Source organism: Salarias fasciatus, chromosome 6 (genome assembly GCF_902148845.1).
Source record: "Salarias fasciatus chromosome 6, fSalaFa1.1, whole genome shotgun sequence".
NCBI lineage: Eukaryota > Metazoa > Chordata > Actinopteri > Blenniiformes > Blenniidae > Salarias > Salarias fasciatus.
The window spans coordinates 32,179,407-32,199,184 of NC_043750.1; the positions used below are offsets into that span (position 1 = coordinate 32,179,407).

A 19,778-nucleotide genomic window follows, 5' to 3' on the forward strand; every position below is an offset into this window, starting at 1 on the left:
GGGGGCGCTCATCCTCCATACTTCAAAAACCTCACATCTAACGACAGTCAGCGACTTCAACTTTAACATTAGAAAGGAAGTGTGTAGACTGCCAATTGCTTAAACCCTTCCCCTCATCTCACCACACACACACACACACACACACACACACAAACACACCATGTGTCTCGACTTCCTTCCTCTCAGACATGATCACACAACAAGAAGCTGTGAGCAGGAGATGAACTTCAGCAGGTTTGAAGGTCAGGAAGGGTCTGATCTTTAACCTTTGACCTTCAGGAGCCGAACAGACCGAAGCGTTGAGCTCTGAGTTCAAAGGTGCAGTGAAAGCTCACTTTAAGCGCCCTGAGAGGCTCCTGAATGGAAATAAATGTTTTCTGTGACATCCTAGACCTTCACAATGAGACAAACCTTCACTGAAGTGTGTATGTGTGTGCGTGCGTGCGTGCGTGCGTGCGTGCGTGCGTGTGTAATTTGGTGGCTCATCATCAGCAACAGGTGTGCATCCCCATCTCCCCGCTTCTGCCATGTAAACCGGAGCGCGCTACTCACACGAAGGCATGGTAAATGAAGGCCCAGGCTCGGGGTCTCTCCAGCACGTTGTACAGGTAGTTCTGCAGCCGCCGGTAGCGCACGTTCCTCCGGCCGCTCTGCGCGCTGTAGATGAGCGGCTTCCCCAGCAGGCTGAGCCGGGCGCCCTGCTTCCCCCGCAGGTTGTCGGAGCCGGCCGCGGACAGCAGCCCGTCCCCCGCGCTGTTCATCATCTTCCGCCCGGTGTCCACATCCTTCAAGCCGTAGCCCTCGGCTCGGTGCCCCGGCGAACTCCTCATCCAGAGCCCGGTGCCGCCGTCGTCTCCGCTGTGGTTCCGGGGCATGGCATCACCAAAGCGGGCATCAAGTGCGCGGAGGGCTCGTGGAGCATGCAGCGGGGAGTCCTGGACCCGGAACCTGGACCTGAGCGACAGATCACACGTGCGGGACGCAGCGTGAGACTCGCAGAGTGCGGGAGGGAGTGAGCGCAGCGGCGCGCGCGGGGCGCACTTTGACCGCCCTCTGCCTACACCAGCCGCGTCTCATTCACCGACGCGCGTAAAAAGCCCGTGCCCTGCGCGCTCCGCTGCCACTCAACTTCCAGACGCGGTGGGAGTTGGAAAAAAGATGTTCGAGCGCTAAATGTGAGCGCAGCCCCGCTTCCCGCTGCGCCTCGCCGCCTGTTGCTTCAGCAGCGCTGCGCGTCCCCGGCAGATGCGCATCAGTGTCGTCCGTCTCTCCCGGAGATTTGACGTTCATCGGGGTTTGAATATTTCTCTTTTTTCTCCCTTTTATTGATATATTTATTTTATTGCTCACCAAAGAGTTTTGGTTTGATGGAGGCGACGCCGCGTGCGCCCAGCCAGCCAGCAGAGATGCAAATGAGCAACCGACGCTCGTGTTGTAATTTAATTTCCCTTAAAAAAAGAAAAAAAAAAAACCGGAGAGAGAGAGAGGGAGAGAGAGAAAGTTCCAAATGACACCGCGTTATGTTGTGAAAAGCCTATCAGGTGACACGGACTCTGATGAATTTTCCACTTGGTGGGCTGGAAAAGGAGCCGCAGAGGACGGCTCGGTCAACATCTGCAGAAAATATTATGGTGGAACCGAAATGACTTTTAATTCAGAGCACTGGCCCTCCTGCAGGCGACCCCTCATGTTTATGACGGACTCTCACGCTTTTATTCCTACTTCAGCAGCTGTAGACTTTTTTTTTTCGGTCATCTGTTGTCCTGCTGTCACTTAAAGCACGTGACAGAGGAGTTTCCTCCTTCATCTCCTCCACCACCCCACTGCGTCCTGAGGGAGGATGCTCCAGCTCCCAGATCTGGTCCTGATGGGACCCTGGTCTGGTTCTGGTGCTGTGTTCACAGTGAAGGCGGGCTGTGGAGGATCTGGAAGTTGCTGATGTTTCCTCTGAGTCACCGCAGCTGCTGTGAAAGTAGAAAGTTGTGCTTCCTGTGAGGACTTCCTCTTCTTCGTCTCGCCCGCCAGTGTTATGACGACTTTCTGCCCTCCTTCCCTCCATCTACTCCCACCTCCTCCTCCTCCAACCGGATATCTATTATGACCGTTACACAAGGGTGGAAGTAACTGATTACAAATACTCACATCGCAGCAATCGAGTCCTATTTGTTGTTATGTGACAATGAAGTTCCCCTGAAGTGAAAAATGTTTTATGATAAACAGCCACAGACTAAATCTCAAAAACAAATTGTGAGATTTTCCGACAATAAAATGAAACATATGGTTGAAAAGTAGATCAAGACTCTGGAAAGTATTCACTTTTGCTGTGTTTGTCCTACAAAGGAGAAATTTTATACACTTAAATAGATGAGCAAAACATCAAACAAAAACAGAATATGAAGAATAAGTTAAAGTATAAAGTACAGAATAAGCTTTTTTATTTGAGTAGAAGTTCAGTTTGTTCCGTTTTGCAAAGCATTGACCCCTTTTTGAGGTGCAGAATGCATTTTAAGCCATCTCAGACTCATTTGTGTTCAATTGTGATAAAAACATTAATCAGGACCCTACCCTTGATGTAAAACTATATTTGCTGACAGTGAACGTTTTTCTAGATGCGTAATTGAAGTTATTTTATCATTTGGATTAATCACAGGGAATATAATTCTTACACTGTTGACTCTCAGGAGCTTCAAGACTTCTGCCAAAAGCTGCACCACTTCGTTTTTTTTTTATAGAGGGTCATGTTTGTTTATTACACCAAACTCTGCATAACACCTGTCGATTGTGACTTAAGAGGGGAAATGTGTGTGCGCGCGTGCGTGTGTCCAAACAGGATAATGGGAATCTGCAGCAGCTGCTTGAACCTGATGAAGGTTCTTGTCTTCCTACGAAACTACTCCATCTACTGGTGCAGCAGCAGACAGCAGCTCAGCCCCACGTGTTTCAAAGCCTTCCTGCTCTGACTTGGTTCTAACAGATGTCCCATTAAAAAGAAAACGTGCAGAAAAGAAGCTGTGTGTGGATTAGAGGACGCTTCCCCAACACACTGACTCAAAATGCAATCCATCTACTCGACCATGGAGGAGTTTTAAATCAATGTTGTTCTGGTTTGGGAAGGTTCACCTTGAATTACTGGACTCCAAATGAATTTTGCTAGTTAAAGAAGAGCATAAAATCACAGCTGATTTATTAAAAACCGTAGAAATATTGGATGCAAAAGTAGAATCGATCAACTGATCATTTAATTGAAATAAAAGATAAACATGTTACAGCTTCTCTGTGTGGCTGTAGACAGATAGATGCTTTGTCTTTGCTCATTAACTGTGGTTAACTGAAGTTAACTCCTTGTTCTGAGGTGGGAGCATCACATGACTTTTGAATTGTCTTTATTTTGATGTTTTCAGATGATAGAATCCAGAGAAGAATCAAAACGTCCTGGTTCTGAAGTCTTCTCAGAGCCTGTTCAGTAAGGAAGCAGAATGTCTTTTTTTGTCCCCTGAAGTCTCTTTGGGGAGGATTCTCAGTGGATTATATTTAATCTGAGTGATGAAACCTTCCAGTCATGGTTTCTCTTTCTCTTCTCTCTCTGACCTTTGACCTCATTACATATACCGAGTTTGAGGTTTTTTTCCTGGGAGCAGCGTGGCGGTTCGTCCCGCTCTCCGACTCGTACCGTCGTTTCCACGATGGTATGAATCCACGCTCTGTATTCGCAGGTCGTGACCTCCTCCAGGGCCCGGCTGGCATTGGTGGAGATTGCCTGCAGATGTTGTTTCTGGGGGCCCTCTGCTTATTTAACGAGAGGAAGTGGAACATAAATCTCCCAAGCCCTCTGCTGCACTGTATCATATGTGAGGTCACACATGAGGCCGCCGCGGCTCCACTTCCTCTCTGGATGGAAGCAGCGCCGCAGCTCCCGAACCACAGAGTTATGGTGTTACGTTGCAGAGCTGCACGGCTGTCATGTGCTTCTATCAACAAACACTACATCATCGAGCTCGGGCTCTCCAGAAATGACCCCGACTTTATCAGATTACAAAGATTTCTGCAAGCCGTTTTCCATTAAAGAGGCACTTCACTTCACTTCTGTTTATAGTGCCACTTTGGACACAGTAATATCATAGGAAGTCACATGAGGATGAAATATGAAGAGAAACAATCGCATATGAGTGAACGCGGGAACACGGCGTGGAAGGAAGAGTCAGTTTAAAGAGGAGGAAACTTACATAAGAAGCACGTCTGAAGAACGTGTGATCGGACAGAAAACAAATATCAAGTAAAAACCGTGTGGAAGGAACATGAGGATGACTTCCAGCCATCTAAACCTCCAGCAGTGCCACTAAGAAAATGACCAGAACTGGCTTGAATTTGAAATTTCATCACAGAAATCCTGAAGACTGTCAGATGAAGATACTCCACCAAATTAACCACAAAATCCCAAAAGATGCCTTTTTTCACGAATGCTTCCCAACAGCATCGATTCTCCGGTCCTGAATTCCACCGCTCCACTCAAAGTTTGTGAAAACATAAGAGACATCTCTAGAAAGTAACCCAAACAAGATATTTATTAAGATGAAACCGAAAAACCAGAAATGGGCAGAACTTAAGGGACAGAACCGCCAAGAGGAAATGTGGAGCAGCTTTGCTCAGGTGAAGGTTTATCAGCACAAGACATATTTCTATCAGGTAGATCATTACCTCACTGAACACAGATGGAAGGTTCAAACCAGGGGTGTCCAACATAAGGTTTGTGGACCAAAACTGGCCCACAGGAGGCTGCAATCTGACCCGCCAAAATAAAATCAGTGTCAGCCTCAAAACCATGCTGTCAGGGTGAGTTTATAAAAACATGTATTCAAAAGGATGGGAAAAAAAAACGGTTATTGATGCTTTTGGGGAATTTAACTTTAAATGGCATCATTAAAATTGGCTTCATATTGGGATTGGAATACATTTTTGTATTGGTTGCTCGGATTTGGAAAAACAGACTTTTTCAAAATGTATAGTCTGTGCCACACCAACGAGTGTAAATTTAATGGGTCTGACCCTCTCAGGATGAGACTGGACTGTTTGGTCTCTGAAAGACAGCTGTGGAACTCCAGCTTCTTCCTGCAATCCAAACAAACGTCTGTTAGGTTCATTAGTGAATCTAAACTGCCTGATGTTTTCTTGCGCTCTGATTCTTGCTCCCTTGACCTGGATGTTTAATTTGAGGAACAGCATGAACTGATAAAATGGAAACATTATCCACAAGTACAGAAACATTTCTTCTCTCAAGATGGCAAAAACAAGAGCCAGACCCAGGGCCGTTCTGACCGGGGCGGGTCAGATCTGAGAGCGTAACTTAAAGGAGCTCTTCCAGGTATTTTACTTTGTTGTGCTCTTTTTTGAGTTTCTGGTTCAATGCCCATTTAAACTGTGGTCACAAAGGAAGAACCCTGCAAATTCTGTGTTTAACACCTTGAGAAATCATCTGAGAGCACCTACTTCACTCTTGATTTTAATTGATTCAAGAATATTCCAACTCATTTTTCAAGGTTTAGAAACCAACATTTTTCCTTTTCCTCCACAACCTACTTAGGCTCTTTGAATCTTCAAATAAAATCAGAAAACCAAGTCATCTTTTCAACGTGCTGCAACTTAAGCCCATCACATGCCGCCCAAACTGAACCCCAAGCTCACACATTCAACTGCATCATAAGTATCTCAGTCCTTACCCACCTCTGCTATAAAACACCCAAATGCAGGTATCCATGCCCTGGAGGATCCACAGCTGGGCCGGTCCTCCATCCATCAGCAAGCCGCTGACCTGCCACCGATCCTCCGACTGAAACCAGACTCTCCACCTGCACCCGCTCACACACCCTGTCCAGCTCCCACCTGCAGTCCTCCAGACCAGGAACAATACCAGAGAAATTGTTTGAAAAATAAAAAACAACATCATCAGCAAATGAACAGTCTATATATTCAAAATCGCTGAGATATTGTTTTTTTGATTGGTCGAATGTTTGACCCTCCCTTGGGAAGTTTTCAGTTCAATTTCCAACTCTCTGAGCATAAATGTTGAAGAAGTAAGAGACTGAATCCTAAAGTGCTCCTAATGGATGGACTAGGTGTAAATATACATACTGCAAGTGAAATCTATTTCCTGCGCACCCCCTGTCTTATTTGCTGAATTTCCCATTCTTGTTGGTTTTTGTTACTGTATTTCTCTGTTAATCATGACTTTGAATATTTTGTCTTTCAGGATTTGCTCACTGGGATTGTTCCTGTTGATGTAGACAGATGGAAGTGTTCTCAGTAATGGTGCAGTAGTTTATATTTTTGCCTCACAGAAGGAAGACCTTGGTTCAATTTCAGTCGTCTGAATGCAAGGATGGAAAAAGACATGAAGGAGACGTAAAGCTTTTTTCCACACATTCTTTTTTTTTATTTGTAAATAATAAAAATGAACTTTTTTATATATAAAACATACACATCATTTGAGCCACATCTGTTATACAAACAAGAAATGTTGCAGTGAATGCTTTACTCTTTTCTAATTCTTCTCGTTGCTTCAGTGGGACACAGAAGTTGTAAACAATCAGCATTTTTTTTTCCTGGTAATACTGACAAAGAAACAAAGTAAAGTAAGAAAAATAAGGAAAAACCAGCTTCACCGGACGATGGAAAAGAAAAGAAAAGCTCTTCTGAGGTGGGACTGAACGCAGCCGGGGTCAGACGATGACTGTGAGTGACCCCAGTACATCACCTTGTGGCATCCCACCCTGCGTTGTGGTCCCTAGTGATGAACAGCACTATCGCTGTAAAACTTGGCCCCGTTCTTTCTTTTTTTGTTGTTGTTGTTATTTTAGCAGTTATCACTCGAACCGATGAAAAGCCAGCGAATGACTGCTGAGTATTTACAGTGTGACTCTCTGTGCATCTGCTTCTAATATAACTGTGTATCTGAAATCATTATGTTAAAACATAATTCATATTTCCATATAAGTGAATCTGATTTGTACATATTTATTATTCTTACATGGCCTCAGCCCCCTTGGAGGTATACTATGATGTGGAATAACAGTAAGAGAGGCTGTGAGGTCTGCTCAGTACCACTGCGCAGTACAGTACATCTTCCAGAGGGTCCAGGAGAGACATCAACGTAATCTTGGGGTTCGGATTGAGAGACATTCAGCACCGGACTGAGGGACGTGGAGAAGATTGCAGTTTAAAATGTCTTTCGTGTGATGGGGAATGGCTTCGATTTCTTGGTTTTATCTCTTTAATATTCAAGTACGAGCAAACTGTACAACTGCATGCAACATACAAGCGGCCCTACAGTATGTGGAACTAACACGTTTATCTAGTTCAGGTTTCTTTTTTTCTGTAGTCTGTTTTACAAAAAAGAAAATGTGCATGCAGCTTGGAACAGGTTCCAGAGACATGCTGGCCCCGCCTCTTTCCCCCAGTGGGAGGAGCCTGCGGGCCTAACGGATGGATGAGCGTTGGCGTCCTGACAGATCAGTCTGATTGGCTACTTTCACATTCACAGAGATGCACGAGGGGAAACTGTGAGCGACTCTTCTTTAGGTTTCTGCTTCATGTGTTAAGAGATGGACCACACCTCGGATCCAAAAAAAGAAGCAAAGCTGAAATATCTTGATGGCTGATGGTGGCAATTTCCTTCCCAGATCTAATACATGAATTTCAAACCGAACGTAACTTCAGAGTTAAGTTTAAATCGTATTTGTAGCTGTAAAAACAGACGTTGGAGATTGCTTTGTGTTCATGGCATGCTAGGTTAGCTACCAGTTTCTGCTTTCAGAAAGCAGAAATAAAACAGAAGACTGAAAAACCAACAGAAAAGTTCACCTTTAAAACTTTCTTAAAGACAAACTTCAGAAAAGATGAAGTTTACGTCACTTAGGATTTCAGTCCCCACTCAGAATTTACTCAGTTATTGACGAATCTCAAAAAAGTAAATCAGTGATGTCCAGTGTTGTGCTAGTACCTGAAAGACTGCAGTTACAGATTACAAACTTTAAAAAAGTAGTGGGTTTTAAACAGCCTGCGGAGATATTTCAGCTTTGCTTTGTTCGTTTGCAGAGGCGTCGTCCGTCCTCACACACTCGGCCTTCGGTCTGTCTCTGAGGACGGACACAAAGAGATGGAACGGACTCGGCGACGCGATTGTTGCTTGTTTTTTTTCCTCTTTTTTTTTTCTAAAACCATGTTTTTTTTTTCTCAAAAAGTTAATCTTTTTGTCGTAAAAAAATCAAGCTCTTGTGCTTGTGTGTGTGTGTGTGTTTTTTTAATAACAATAATAATTAAAAAATAAAATTAAAATAAACTAAGGTTTTGGGTAAAAACGTGCCGGAGGAGGGAAGGCACTCCCCCCTCCACCCCCACCTCCAGAGATGTGAACGAAGATGCACTTTTTACTTATTCGGATGTTCGTTTTTCATTCTTTACAGTGACGTTGTACCCTTGTGATATTTCAAAGTGACATAAACTTTATTTATTTATTGATCAACCCTCCTGAGAGGCCTAATACACATCTATACAAAGACGACTGGACGTTCTCCAGCGGTGGAACGAGGAATAACAACGCTAACCTCACGGTCAAGTGTAAAAATCTAAAGTGTGTCATCATCACCAGCCCCCCCCACCCCCGCCCGCTCGCCCCACCCTGCCCACTGCATAACACTTGCAGACATTTAGTAGTTTTCATATCCATTTTTTTTTGTATCTCTTGTGTTATTTTTTTTTTTAAATCTCTCCATGCACACACCAGACTGACGACATTATCATGAGCATTTCACGCACTGTAGAAACGTCTTCTTTTTTGTGCCAGTAGTAACAAACAAAGGGAACGGAAAAAACAAAAAAAACAAACCAAACACACTGAAACGTAAGTGGCTTCACAGCAGCCGTGGTAAACATATTGAAAAGAGAGATGGGGGGCCGGGTGGGGGGTGGGGGACCAGCGATGCGGCTCCGAGGCACCAGAAGAAGGCCCTGTGCTTCCAGACTGAAGACCAACACCGGAGGGGGGGGGGGGGGGGGGGGGGGGGAGGGGCGCGGCGGAGCAGGCGTGCCGGCAGTCTGTCGGGGGATCTGAAGAGGAGGAGGAGGCCCCCCTGCAGAGAGGTCGGCGGGTGCCCCCTGCAGGCGTGGAGGGTGATTACCTCTGTCCATACATTCCGATGCTTACATACATTTCTTTGCTATTGTTGATTCACTTAAAAACCACCCTGCTTCCACTTTTGATTCTCAGCTCTGTGGTGGAGAGCTGCTGCCGCTGCTTCTTCTTCTTCTTCTTCTTCTTCTTCAGCGCACACAGAAAAACGATAAGATTTTTCTTCGAATGGACATGAAACACTGAAACGTGACGCTGCCTACGGCAGACAGAATGAACCGCGGCAGAAGTGATTGTCAGATCTCAACAAAGCTTTTTTTTGTTGTTGTTGTTGCGACTGTTTCTGATTGTTGTTGTTTCTGCCGCTTTCACTTTTCTTTCTTTCTGCAAAGCAGTTTTGTTTCTGTTTCTTTTTTTTTTCCCCCCGCCTGGCGGCGTTGGACGTGTTGGTCCACTAGGATCGGACCCCGGGGGGTCCGGACGAGCTGTCCAGGGAGGACTGAGAGGCTCGGCGTGTGAGAGAGGCAAGCGTCGGGTCCACTAAGGACGAGGGGGGGAAGAGCTTGTACCAGCCGATGACTGTGCTGGATAAGTCCAGCTTCTCCAGCAGGATCTGCGCGACTCCCATGAAGCTCTTGTGGTCCATCCGGCCGTAGTCTCCCCACACGATCACCTGAAGAGAGAGCCACTCCGTCACTAAGCTCATTTGCCACAAGTGTTAATATGGAAGAGGAAGGCTCACCTGTAGGACTTTCCCCTGCGGACTCTCCTCGAACAGCAGAGCTTGCTGGTACAGCGGGTCCAGAGTTTTACGTGCAATCTTGGTTTTCTTTTTGGCTACGTACGCTCCATTATTCAGCAGGTAGACTTTGACATACGGAGCTGAAGACAGAGACACAACAATAACATAAGCATGGAAACAGCATCGCACTGCTGGTTTTATCTTCATAGGAAATGAGTGGATGTCAGTAATTAAGTGACATTTGTGACTTAAAGGTTCTATAGTGAGTAAATTATCAGATTGTTAGTATCAGGGACTCTTTTGGCTTCCTTGGCTCCTCGGAAATGGACCAGAACACCACAGCCTCAAGCTCTGCTTCCAGTAAGGGAGGCATGTCTCCCGGCTAGCTTCAGGAGATCCGGAAGTATCCCCAGACTGCTGGTGTCCACCAGGATGTCCTTGAGTTCCTGCCACAACAGGCACCAACGAGCTTCTGGACACAACTGTTACCAGGTATTGAACATGGTCCACTCAGACTTCATGGTAGAAATTCTCACAGAGGTAGGAGTTGAAATCACTTTAGACATAGTCCTCTGCTAGCTTTCCCAGCATAACCACTCTGTGCACTTGACTCTGCCAAATCTGGTCTCAAATCAGCTGAAACAACCACAAAGTTGATCAACAACTCGAGACCAAAAGAGCTCTGGTACCAAGCACAGCTGTGAGCACTGTTGTGATGAACGTGGTGTTTGTTAAAGGACCAATCATGAGTAGCACAGAAGTCAGACACTGATGTTTACAGTTAAATGACACAGACGTGTGCGTCCCAGTCTCAGCAGTGGCTAATTGCTAAATTAGCCACGTCAACCAGCCTTTTAACAGATGTTTTATAGTATAGCGCAACTTTAAAGAGGAATTGTGTAGGAGGTAATGCCAGTGTTGTGCATTGGGGGGCAGTACTGAGTTGGTCGTACTTTGGACTTCAGCAGGCCACAGTCAGTCCTGCATAAAATTCAAAATGACTTGTTTTCATGTCAAGGTTTCTGGGGACGTAAAAGGAAGTCCTGATTTCCTGAGTTTCCATTGTACTTGAACATGCCGTCAAGGCCTTACCAGGGAGAGATTTAGATCCGGGCTTCTGTACGAGTCCTCGTGCTCTGATGACCTCCACCTCCAGCTGACCTTTCTTCTCCATCATACCAATCTGGATGTCACCTAGTGACAGAGAGCCGACAGAAGATGACAGGTTAAAATGAAAAAGGAAGACGAGATGAGGATGTACATGATAATAGTCAATGTTCAATACCGATCGCGGGCGTCGCCAGTGTTTGTCTTCCCACTAACTGAGCTGGTCCCAGTCCATCCAGGAAGTCACTGAACTGACTGCTAGCGTCCAGATTCACCCCAGAGAAGATCAAACTGACAACACATGAACACACAAAATGATTAGGAAATTAAAAAAACAAAAAAAACAAGACATTTTCATGACATTAGTTTTAAAATATCAGCAGTTTCCTCCACTGATGATGATGATGAAGGTGATGGAGAACACACAGGAGTGTGGTGTGTTTACTGACTTTCCTTCGGAGTTGTAGCTGTTCATGCTGCCGTTGTTGGACTCCCTGCTGGGCTGCCGGCTCATGTTGCGGGTCAGTTCCACGGCCATGCCAGTCTCAGTACTCCTCTGGATCGGTGCTCCTTTCTCCTTCTTACTCTTCCCCTCTGCACACAAACACACACACACACACCTGTGAGACTCAACAGGACTCTTGTTATCTCTGCACACACAACATTTACCTCCTTTAAAGGTACAGCAAGTTCGATTTAACTTATATTGCTTTAATGCACCAGGTGGCAGTAGTGAGTCACTGTTCCTCATTTCTGATATTTCCTGCTCACATCAGAAAAATGCATCTGAGGCTCAGTAATCCATTCAGACTGAGATAACTGCAGCTCCTCAGAGGGTCGTCTCTGTCTGAAGTTTCACCCACGTCCTGTTAGACCAGCTAATCAGCTGTAAACAGGAAGTGTGTGGTGCAAACACTGGACCTGTGTATGTATGTGTGTGTGTGTGTGTGTGTGTGTGTGTGTGTGTGTGTGTGCATATGTGTACAAATATAAAACCCTAACATGCAACATGACAATTTAATACATTTGTCTTACGAATAAATCCACAGGGATAGAAACTTTATGGGTGTGGCCTGGGGTGAGGGATGGCTCTGATTGGATAGATACTCACTGTATCACATTTCTGCTTCCACAACTAAAAGCTGTTTTTCTCCTTTTATCCTCATTTTGTTTTGATAGAAGAACTCCGTTTCTGTTCTTTATTCCCTGGAGTGGTCGATATTAACTGTTCGTCAGAGTCGTAAAGAGGACCTGAAGGTTCCCGGCACTCACCAGGCCCACTGATCTGCGACGTGCTGCGGCTGCGACGGTTCCCCACGATGGCGACCACGCGGGCGCTGAGGCTGGAGCGCCTCTTCTTGCTGCCGCCGCCCACCGTGCCCAGCGCGGTGTCCGACTGACTGCCGTCGGTGCGCTCCTGCGTGTAGATCTCCCCGCTGACGCTGGAGCTCTTCAGCATGCTGCGGCCCATCGATCGCATCTGCCGACTGCAACAGAGGGAGCAGAGTGAGGGCGGAGCTGGAAGGAGCGATACCTGCCGAGGGCCTGACCGAGGGAAAACATCCAGGCTGGCCAGGTGAGAGCAGGAGCTTCTCAAACATTCTGCTCCACAGGTGAGACAACGGTTCAAACAACTCAGGCACAGTTACCGAGGTTTCTCGCTGAGCCTTTTCTTCTTCGAATTAGCATGAGCATTAGTTTCTCTTTCAATGCTGCTCACAGACTGACTGTTAGCTTTAGCCATCTCAAAAGCTACCCTCTCTTTTGATTTTGTCATATTTTCTGAACTCCAAACATCCTGAAAGTTATACAGAAAAAGTAAAATAGAAATCTTTAAATAATTAAAAAGGAATATTTCAAGTTTCTTCAATCATTTATTGAGTTATAAAGTGTTTAAAATGTCAGAAAAGCAAAAGCATGAAGTGACATTTGATTCAAACTTTTAAAAACTGGATTTTATGAAGATGAAAGGCTTCAAAACTACACGAGTGAAGTCTATTTTAGCAGAAAGATGTCAAAACAATAAAATTATTTGTTTTGCGCTTTTTAGATTTTGAACACAATTTCCTGAATAAATGCTGATTGCTTCACGAGTTCAGCTTCATTCTCCTGAAACAGAAGTTGCTGAGGGAGCTACGCTGCCCCCCGGGGGTCCGGAGGAGACTGCGCAGGTCCAGACCCTCAGAGGGGGTCAGGGTGCTGCAGGACAGCCCGGCAACGCTCCCCCCGTCAGCCACACTGTCCGCGGACCACCGCCCGGGGGGCAGCGGGAGGTGGGTCCCGGGCCTCTCTGCCGCCCCCTCCAGGGGAATCAGGGAAGGACGCTCAGAACGAGGGGAAGATGGAGGAGGAGGGGGGTCCCGGGGTGGAGGGCGGAGGGGGAGGGGTGGGTCCGGACAGTCACAGCACAGGATGCATGCAAGGAGGGATCTGAGACATGCAGTGGACATAACGAACGAACACACACACACACACACACACACACACACACACACACACACACACACACACACACACACACACACACACACACACACACACACAGGTCAGCTGTTTTTGGCTGAAACATTTGTTCAACAGTTCGAGGACAGACACTGGAGGATTTATGAATTAAAGCCACCATGCAGGTTCAGGAGGAGAGAAGGGTTGAGGATGGATGTAGAAGGTTCCATGTGTCGCTGTAACCTCACCTCACCTGTTTCCATTCTCTGACTCAACATAGGATGCCACACACTCTGTCTGCACACATTACTATCCCACTCTGAGGGAGAGCTAACCAGGCAGGAAGCAGCCTTGCTGGATTACTAATGCTAATAACATTTCTTTTTTAAATGAATGGTGGTTCTTTGGTTTGAGCTCCCCGAACCAGCGGTTTCCACCAAGTGGGCCTTGCTTTGCCACAGCTACTTCAATGCTCCTACCGCCGTCTTCTCTTTCTCTAATACCCTTCATCTCTGAGTCACCACGCATTACAGTGTCGTCTGCAAACTGTCATTCTTGTTGGTGAAAAATTCTTTTTGAGCACCTCATTTGTGTTGTACGTGTTGATTTTTTTTTTTCATGTGTGGCTCATGCAGCCACATCACAAGGAAGGAAGGAAGGAAGGAAGGAAGTGAAGTAACTCAATGAACCAGTGCCGGTAGAGCCTCCAATGTGGTCATTCACAGAATGAGGTAAGTGACGTAAGCCAGCATTGATCCATCAGTTTATCCAGATTTTATCCCACAAAAGTTGCAAATCAACTTGACAGGTCAGTTCCTGAGTGACCTCTGACTCTAGAGAAAAGAGTTAGAATAAAACATGCAGTCAGACAGACGCTGACCTTGGAGGGATGGAGGCTGAGCTCCAGCCTGAGCTGAGTTTACCTGGAATCCCTGCTGTCTCCTGCTACAGTGTGCCTGCGACGCTTCAGCTCCTCGGAGAAACGCCTCTTCCCCACCGACCTCCTCCTCTCCTCCTCTCCTTCCACCCCCCACGAGATCCTCCTGTCCTTCTTCTCCTCCTCTAATGACTTGGATCTGAGTGTGTGTGTGGGTGTTTGTGTGTGTGTGTGTGTGTGTGTGTGGACAGAGAAGACGGAGCATGCAGAAGTACAGCAACATGCAGCGAGTAGCATGCAAGGAAAAAAAAAAGACATAAAATGATAAGCATGCAAAAAATTTATGTAATTTAAAAATAAAAAAATCCACTACATGCTGCAAATGATTTCACTTTCTTAAGAGGAAAACTGATGCTGCAGGCAGAGCGGACCGACCTGAGTCGTCCCCCAGGTCGCTCGGACTGGATGGACATGTAGCTGGTGCTACTGAGGCGGGAGGCACTGCTGGCTCGGGAGAGGGCTGAGATGTCGCTCCTGTCGCTGTCCGAGGACCGGGCCGACATGTTGTCGCTGCTCCGCCTCTGTTCAGCGTACATCTGCAGACACAGGCACAGACACTGACACTTCAGCAGGGCTAGCTCGGAGCACTAGCAGCATTTCATGCAGTCACCTGATCAGTGTGAATTGGTATGTATTTCTCTTGCAGACTGCAATTTTAGCTAATTACTTAGTAAAGTTCCTGCTTTAACAACATGAACACAGCTTTATTCCTGTAGCGTAAGCATTAGCTGAGCTGTCAGCACTGTGTTCAGCCAGTCCGGTGACTGATTCACTCGTTACGCTCTGATCTGCATGTTCTGACCTCCCGTTTGGTCTTGAGGTCGGTCTTGGGGTCGTGGGAGGCTGAAGGCCGGTAGGAATGTACTTTCATCTGCACCTGTCGGGCTCGTTCCTCCACCGCGAGAGCTGAAAGGACAGAGCCAACCAACAGGATGAGGCAGAGGCACATGAAGAAAACCAGAGTGACGATTCACTGCATTTGCTCGCATTCACCACGTCCCCATTCATTCACTGAAACTCAGTTGTCAGCAATGATACAGATTACTCAGGAAGACACAGTAAATCTGTCCATATGTGGTCATATACATGTTATAAATTCACTGCTGCCGCCACGCTGGCAGCGAAGCACTTAGAGTATCCAGAAAGATCATCACACCGTACAGGAAAATAAAGGTTTTAGGGTTTTCTTCTGAATGAAGTCTGTCAGATGGTTTACTGACAGTGGAATTCTGTGTGGAGTCTACATGTTGTCCACGTGGATCCAAACCAGCACCAGGACAGTGTGAGCTGGATACAGAGGTGGAGGCTGCTCTGCCCTGATGGTGCAGTGTAATGGTCCTGACACAAGGTGGAGTCTGATCACATCCTCCCAGCTCCCACACCTGCTTTACACAGAGGATGAGGAGATGGAGACATGCTGAACCCAGGGTACCTTGTTCGATGCTGCTGCTCCTCCCCGGGAGCTGCGGGAGCTGCCGGCCCCTGCGACCTGATGAGGGCGTCCCTGCCGGAGGGGAGGGGCTGCCCCGGTGTGCTCTGAGGGGCGACAACACAAACACACAAACACACATCGTTTTAACCATGAACCGAATCAGAGGAGTGTCACATCACGCCAGAGGGACGAGTCGGCTTCAGGAGGGCAGAGGGGAAGTGTGGTCACAAGTCGAAGCACACACACACACACACACACACAGGCTATGTACGAACAGGAAACACGTGTGTGAAGCCACGCCTGGAGGATCAGAGAGGAAAATCAACACACGGGTTTTAGGGGCGACTAGCGCACAGTCTGCAGCATGCACCTGTCCAGTCGAGGAGAGTTAGGACAAGACCCCGACAGGACAGTCTGGCTGAAGGGCCTCAGAGGCCCCCCTCTCCCTCGACTGCCCCTCAGGATAGAGGTGGGCTGGATACGGCTGCCGGTACAAAAAGGAATCAGGCCAGTGAATGAAGACAGTTCTGGATCTGTGTGTGTGTGTGTGTGTGTGTCTGTGTGTGTGTGTAGCAGTGCTTTTGTATAATTACTAGCATCACCAGCTGAGTAATATAGTATAAAGTGACTCAAATCCTTGCTCTCATTAGCTTTAGCCACAGTTTGGAAGAATTTGTTTTAGTGGGAACTTTTAAATCAAACCTCTCAGCTTCTCTCTATGAACCCAAGTTTATCATTTTCACTTATTTTTTTAGTTTCCCTCACAATAAAAACAAAACACATTTTTGAAAAAAAAAAAAAAGCTATTTTGGAGTTGAAAATGAACCATGTCACATGACTAACATTTCACAACTAAATTAAATTTGCCCAATGACTTTACCAGCAAGCACAGATAACATTCTTTCCATTAAAACTCTTTATACGACATTCAAAACCTTTAAAACCATGGAGCTAAAACCAGAGCAGTTTTAAGAAAAAAACTGTATAAAAGTCACCTTCTGTGCTGAGAAAATGACTCATAGGTTGAAAGTAAAGTTCTGCACACGCAACAACTTGTAGATTAAAGTGCTGAACAATAACTGCACAGATGTTTGGAGAGGAAGTTACGACAGGATGAGAATGAATGAAACAATGAGCGAATGAATTAATGATCTTACCTGTCGCCCTCCAGGCTTTTTCTGCTGTTGCTTCCTTGACAGTTTGAAGTGGATGAATTGTTACATGACCTGATTCAGGCAAACAGCCGAGAGAGAAGAGACAAAAACAAACACCACAAGGAAACGGAAGCAAAGAATGAACACATGAGGAAACAATGACAGAACAGATCAAACCCAGAAAATGGAGATAACGCTGAGGAAGGTTTCAGACAACTGAGAAAAGTCTGATTAAAAAAAAAAAAAAAAAAAAAAAAGTGAAAAGAATGAGCCAAAAAAATTTGGAAAACAGACATTTCTGAAAAAAGAAACTGAAGGAACTGGAAGGAAATTTTGAGAAAACTGAGGGAATTTAGAAAATTCTGTTTTTGTTTATGTTTTGTCAAAATAAACTCTCTTTTCACATTAGCAAGCAGGGAACTGAAGGAAGGCTCAAGGGTGGGGACAATGACGGTGTTTTCACTTTCAGCTGGGGGGGCGGGGGGACAGGAGGGAAAGCGCGGACAAGCAGAGCTCAGGTGGGGGTGAGGGGTGGGAGGGCGTAAGCGTGGGAATCAGGGCCTGGTGTACCTGTCTTCTTCAAGGGCCACGTGATGGACTAAGATCTGGGGGTTCGGGGGATTCTTGCGGGGTAAAAAGTTGGAGCACCTGGAGGGGTGGGAGGAGGAGGAGGAGGAGGAGGATTCCGTTCGGATCAGGGGAGGTGGTGGAGGGTGAAAGCAAGAAATGTTGTTAGTGAGTGATGACTATGTAATCCAATTGTTCCAATTCACTCAAGTACAAATTTGCATGAGACCCTTTGAGGCACCACTGCCATCGAGAATCTGGAATCTACTGAAGGTGAACTCTTTCTTTATTGTTCATAACATAGTACAGCTTCACATGCTACGTGAACAGGTCCCTAGTTTTAAGTGAAAATGAGTGACAACGTGAGATGAAGCGAGGCGAAAACATGGAACATCCTCCAGAATAAATGAGCTGAGCGACCGCCGAGAGAGGATCTGAGAGGATACCTGTCTCTGTCTGCAGAGGGAAAGCTGGAGTCTGGCCTCAGACATGTGGTGCTGGCACTCCTCACCCTGTCCAACGAAGGCTGCAGGTCACTGCACCACCAGCGGGGGCAGCAGAGGGGAGGAGGAGAGAAGAGGACTCCATCAGACTGTGCAGGAACATGAAATATCTCTGAAGCTTTGTCTCCATTCATCGTCAGTGAGAGTTCTCTGATGGGAGGGTGGGGGTCTTCGCGTGTGTGTGGGTGGGGTGGGGTGGGGTGGGGGGGTGGGGGGGTGGGGGTGGGGGTGTCTGGTGTGGGGCCGGCGGTGGGGAGTTGCGAGCAAATGGTTTATTTCCATAATTTCTATTATTCCAGTAATACTACGTGTGTTGGTGTGCATTTGCTTGTTGGATGGGTTCTTTTGCCCTTTCAATGGTCTGCCAGGCTCACACTGAGGGACACTCAGTAACTACTCGGATGGACTGGTGTGACTGCACACACACACACACACACACACACACACACACACACACACACACACACACACACACAGCTCTGGCGGTGGCTGTAGCGGAGCCAGAGTCGGGGCAAGGGGGCAGTCGCCCGAGGGCCCACAAGGTCGTAGGGCTCCGTTTCTTGTGATGTGCTCACATTCACTCGTAAATAAATTATCATAATAAAATGTGCAGTGTGTGCGAGAAGGTATACGCATATGATTGTAGGCTCCAATTTGTTAATTCTTACATTACGACTGTCCATGAATGCATCTGAGCAGTAAGCCAGCGCTGATTGGCTGTGCGGCATTAACAAGTTTTTTCTTTTGCACTTGATCTGAACTCTTTCAGGGAAGTTCAACAGTATGCTAAACACTATGCTAGCCGCTAGCGGTACTACCCAAAACCTAACATCGGAGCCACTGGTGAGTCAGTGAAACCTTCAAAAAATATTATCTTTATCAGAATACTGTGGTCTTGAACACCTGCCTATTTGAATGTGCCAACTATAAAAGACCGCCGAGTCTATTTTTTTTCTAATATACGTGAATTTCAAAAGATATAGCTGTGTCTATATCTATCTGAATAGATTGTGTAATTTTAGACCAGCTGTGTTCATTTTATATTTGAGCTGTATCAAAGATGGTACAGATTTAGCCAGTGAGTTTTTATCTGAGTTTTCAGCACCATGGACAGCGGACGTTCTGAGATTGACAGGCTGCAGTTGTGTGTGTGTGTGTGCGTGGATATGTGTATTTGTTCTTCAGAACAAGTTTGTGAACTGGTTTGTGACTTTATTCTGCTTTCTGAGGCATACATGTTTGCTTGGCTCAAGAAAAGTGAGGTTTGATGGTAGGATGAGGTATTGTTTGAATGGTGATATTACTATCATAAGGGCCCATCGAGAATGCTCCGCCCCCTCTGTACTGAGACCCACGCTCCACCTCTGGGTGGCGGGCAATCACATGACGTACGCCTCGCACGCCCAGCGGCAGTTTTAATGGCCTACTGCAGCCCCGCAGGTACGGAGAAGGAAGCGGGGGTGGGACTGGAGATTGGAGGTTGGGGGGGTGGTTTGTGGGGGTGGGGGCAGGGTGGGATTCGTTCTTACCTCACCGTGACCTCATCAGTGAACCTGAGCACACGGTGCGTCAGGATGCTACGAGGTAAAGTCCCACCCCTTTCCTGCCTGGGGGGCGGTTTGCCCTTTAAGCATGCGGGGAGGGTGGAGCTACAGAAGCCCCGCCCACAGCAGGAGGGAGGAGGCAAGTAAAAGAAACAAAAAGTGACACGTGCATAAAGAAAGAAAACCAGCAACATAAATGAAAGAGAACTAAAAGAAATCATGCAGGATG

At 46.6% G+C, this 19,778-nt stretch overlaps 2 protein-coding genes across 5 annotated transcripts in view; both read right to left on the minus strand.

The window, feature by feature from the left end:
- The window catches only part of kcnq5b (potassium voltage-gated channel, KQT-like subfamily, member 5b), a 108,297-nt gene extending 107,194 nt beyond the window's left edge, over positions 1-1,103 (minus strand). For both annotated transcript variants that reach the window (XM_030093124.1, XM_030093125.1), the window contains exon 1: positions 553-1,103. In XM_030093124.1, the coding sequence (XP_029948984.1) occupies positions 553-875 (323 nt within the window). In that variant the 5' untranslated portion in view covers positions 876-1,103. The remainder of the gene's footprint in view (positions 1-552) is intronic.
- A 7,766-nt stretch (positions 1,104-8,869) lies between these two features.
- rims1b (regulating synaptic membrane exocytosis 1b) overlaps positions 8,870-19,778 on the minus strand; it is a 67,567-nt gene continuing 56,658 nt past the window's right edge. Inside the window, exons 22-36 of one of the 3 annotated variants that reach the window (XM_030095067.1) lie at positions 19,535-19,654; positions 17,949-18,038; positions 17,506-17,583; positions 16,939-17,007; positions 16,152-16,265; positions 15,782-15,885; positions 15,152-15,255; positions 14,725-14,885; positions 14,336-14,488; positions 12,243-12,457; positions 11,420-11,564; positions 11,149-11,261; positions 10,956-11,057; positions 9,864-10,003; positions 8,870-9,794 (exon numbers count right to left, since the gene is read on the minus strand). In XM_030095067.1, coding sequence (XP_029950927.1) covers positions 9,576-9,794; positions 9,864-10,003; positions 10,956-11,057; positions 11,149-11,261; positions 11,420-11,564; positions 12,243-12,457; positions 14,336-14,488; positions 14,725-14,885; positions 15,152-15,255; positions 15,782-15,885; positions 16,152-16,265; positions 16,939-17,007; positions 17,506-17,583; positions 17,949-18,038; positions 19,535-19,654 — 1,927 coding nt within the window. In that variant the 3' untranslated portion in view covers positions 8,870-9,575. The remainder of the gene's footprint in view (positions 9,795-9,863; positions 10,004-10,955; positions 11,058-11,148; positions 11,262-11,419; positions 11,565-12,242; positions 12,458-14,335; positions 14,489-14,724; positions 14,886-15,151; positions 15,256-15,781; positions 15,886-16,151; positions 16,266-16,938; positions 17,008-17,505; positions 17,584-17,948; positions 18,039-19,534; positions 19,655-19,778) is intronic. The other 2 variants (XM_030095070.1, XM_030095069.1) reach the window with 2 other exon arrangements.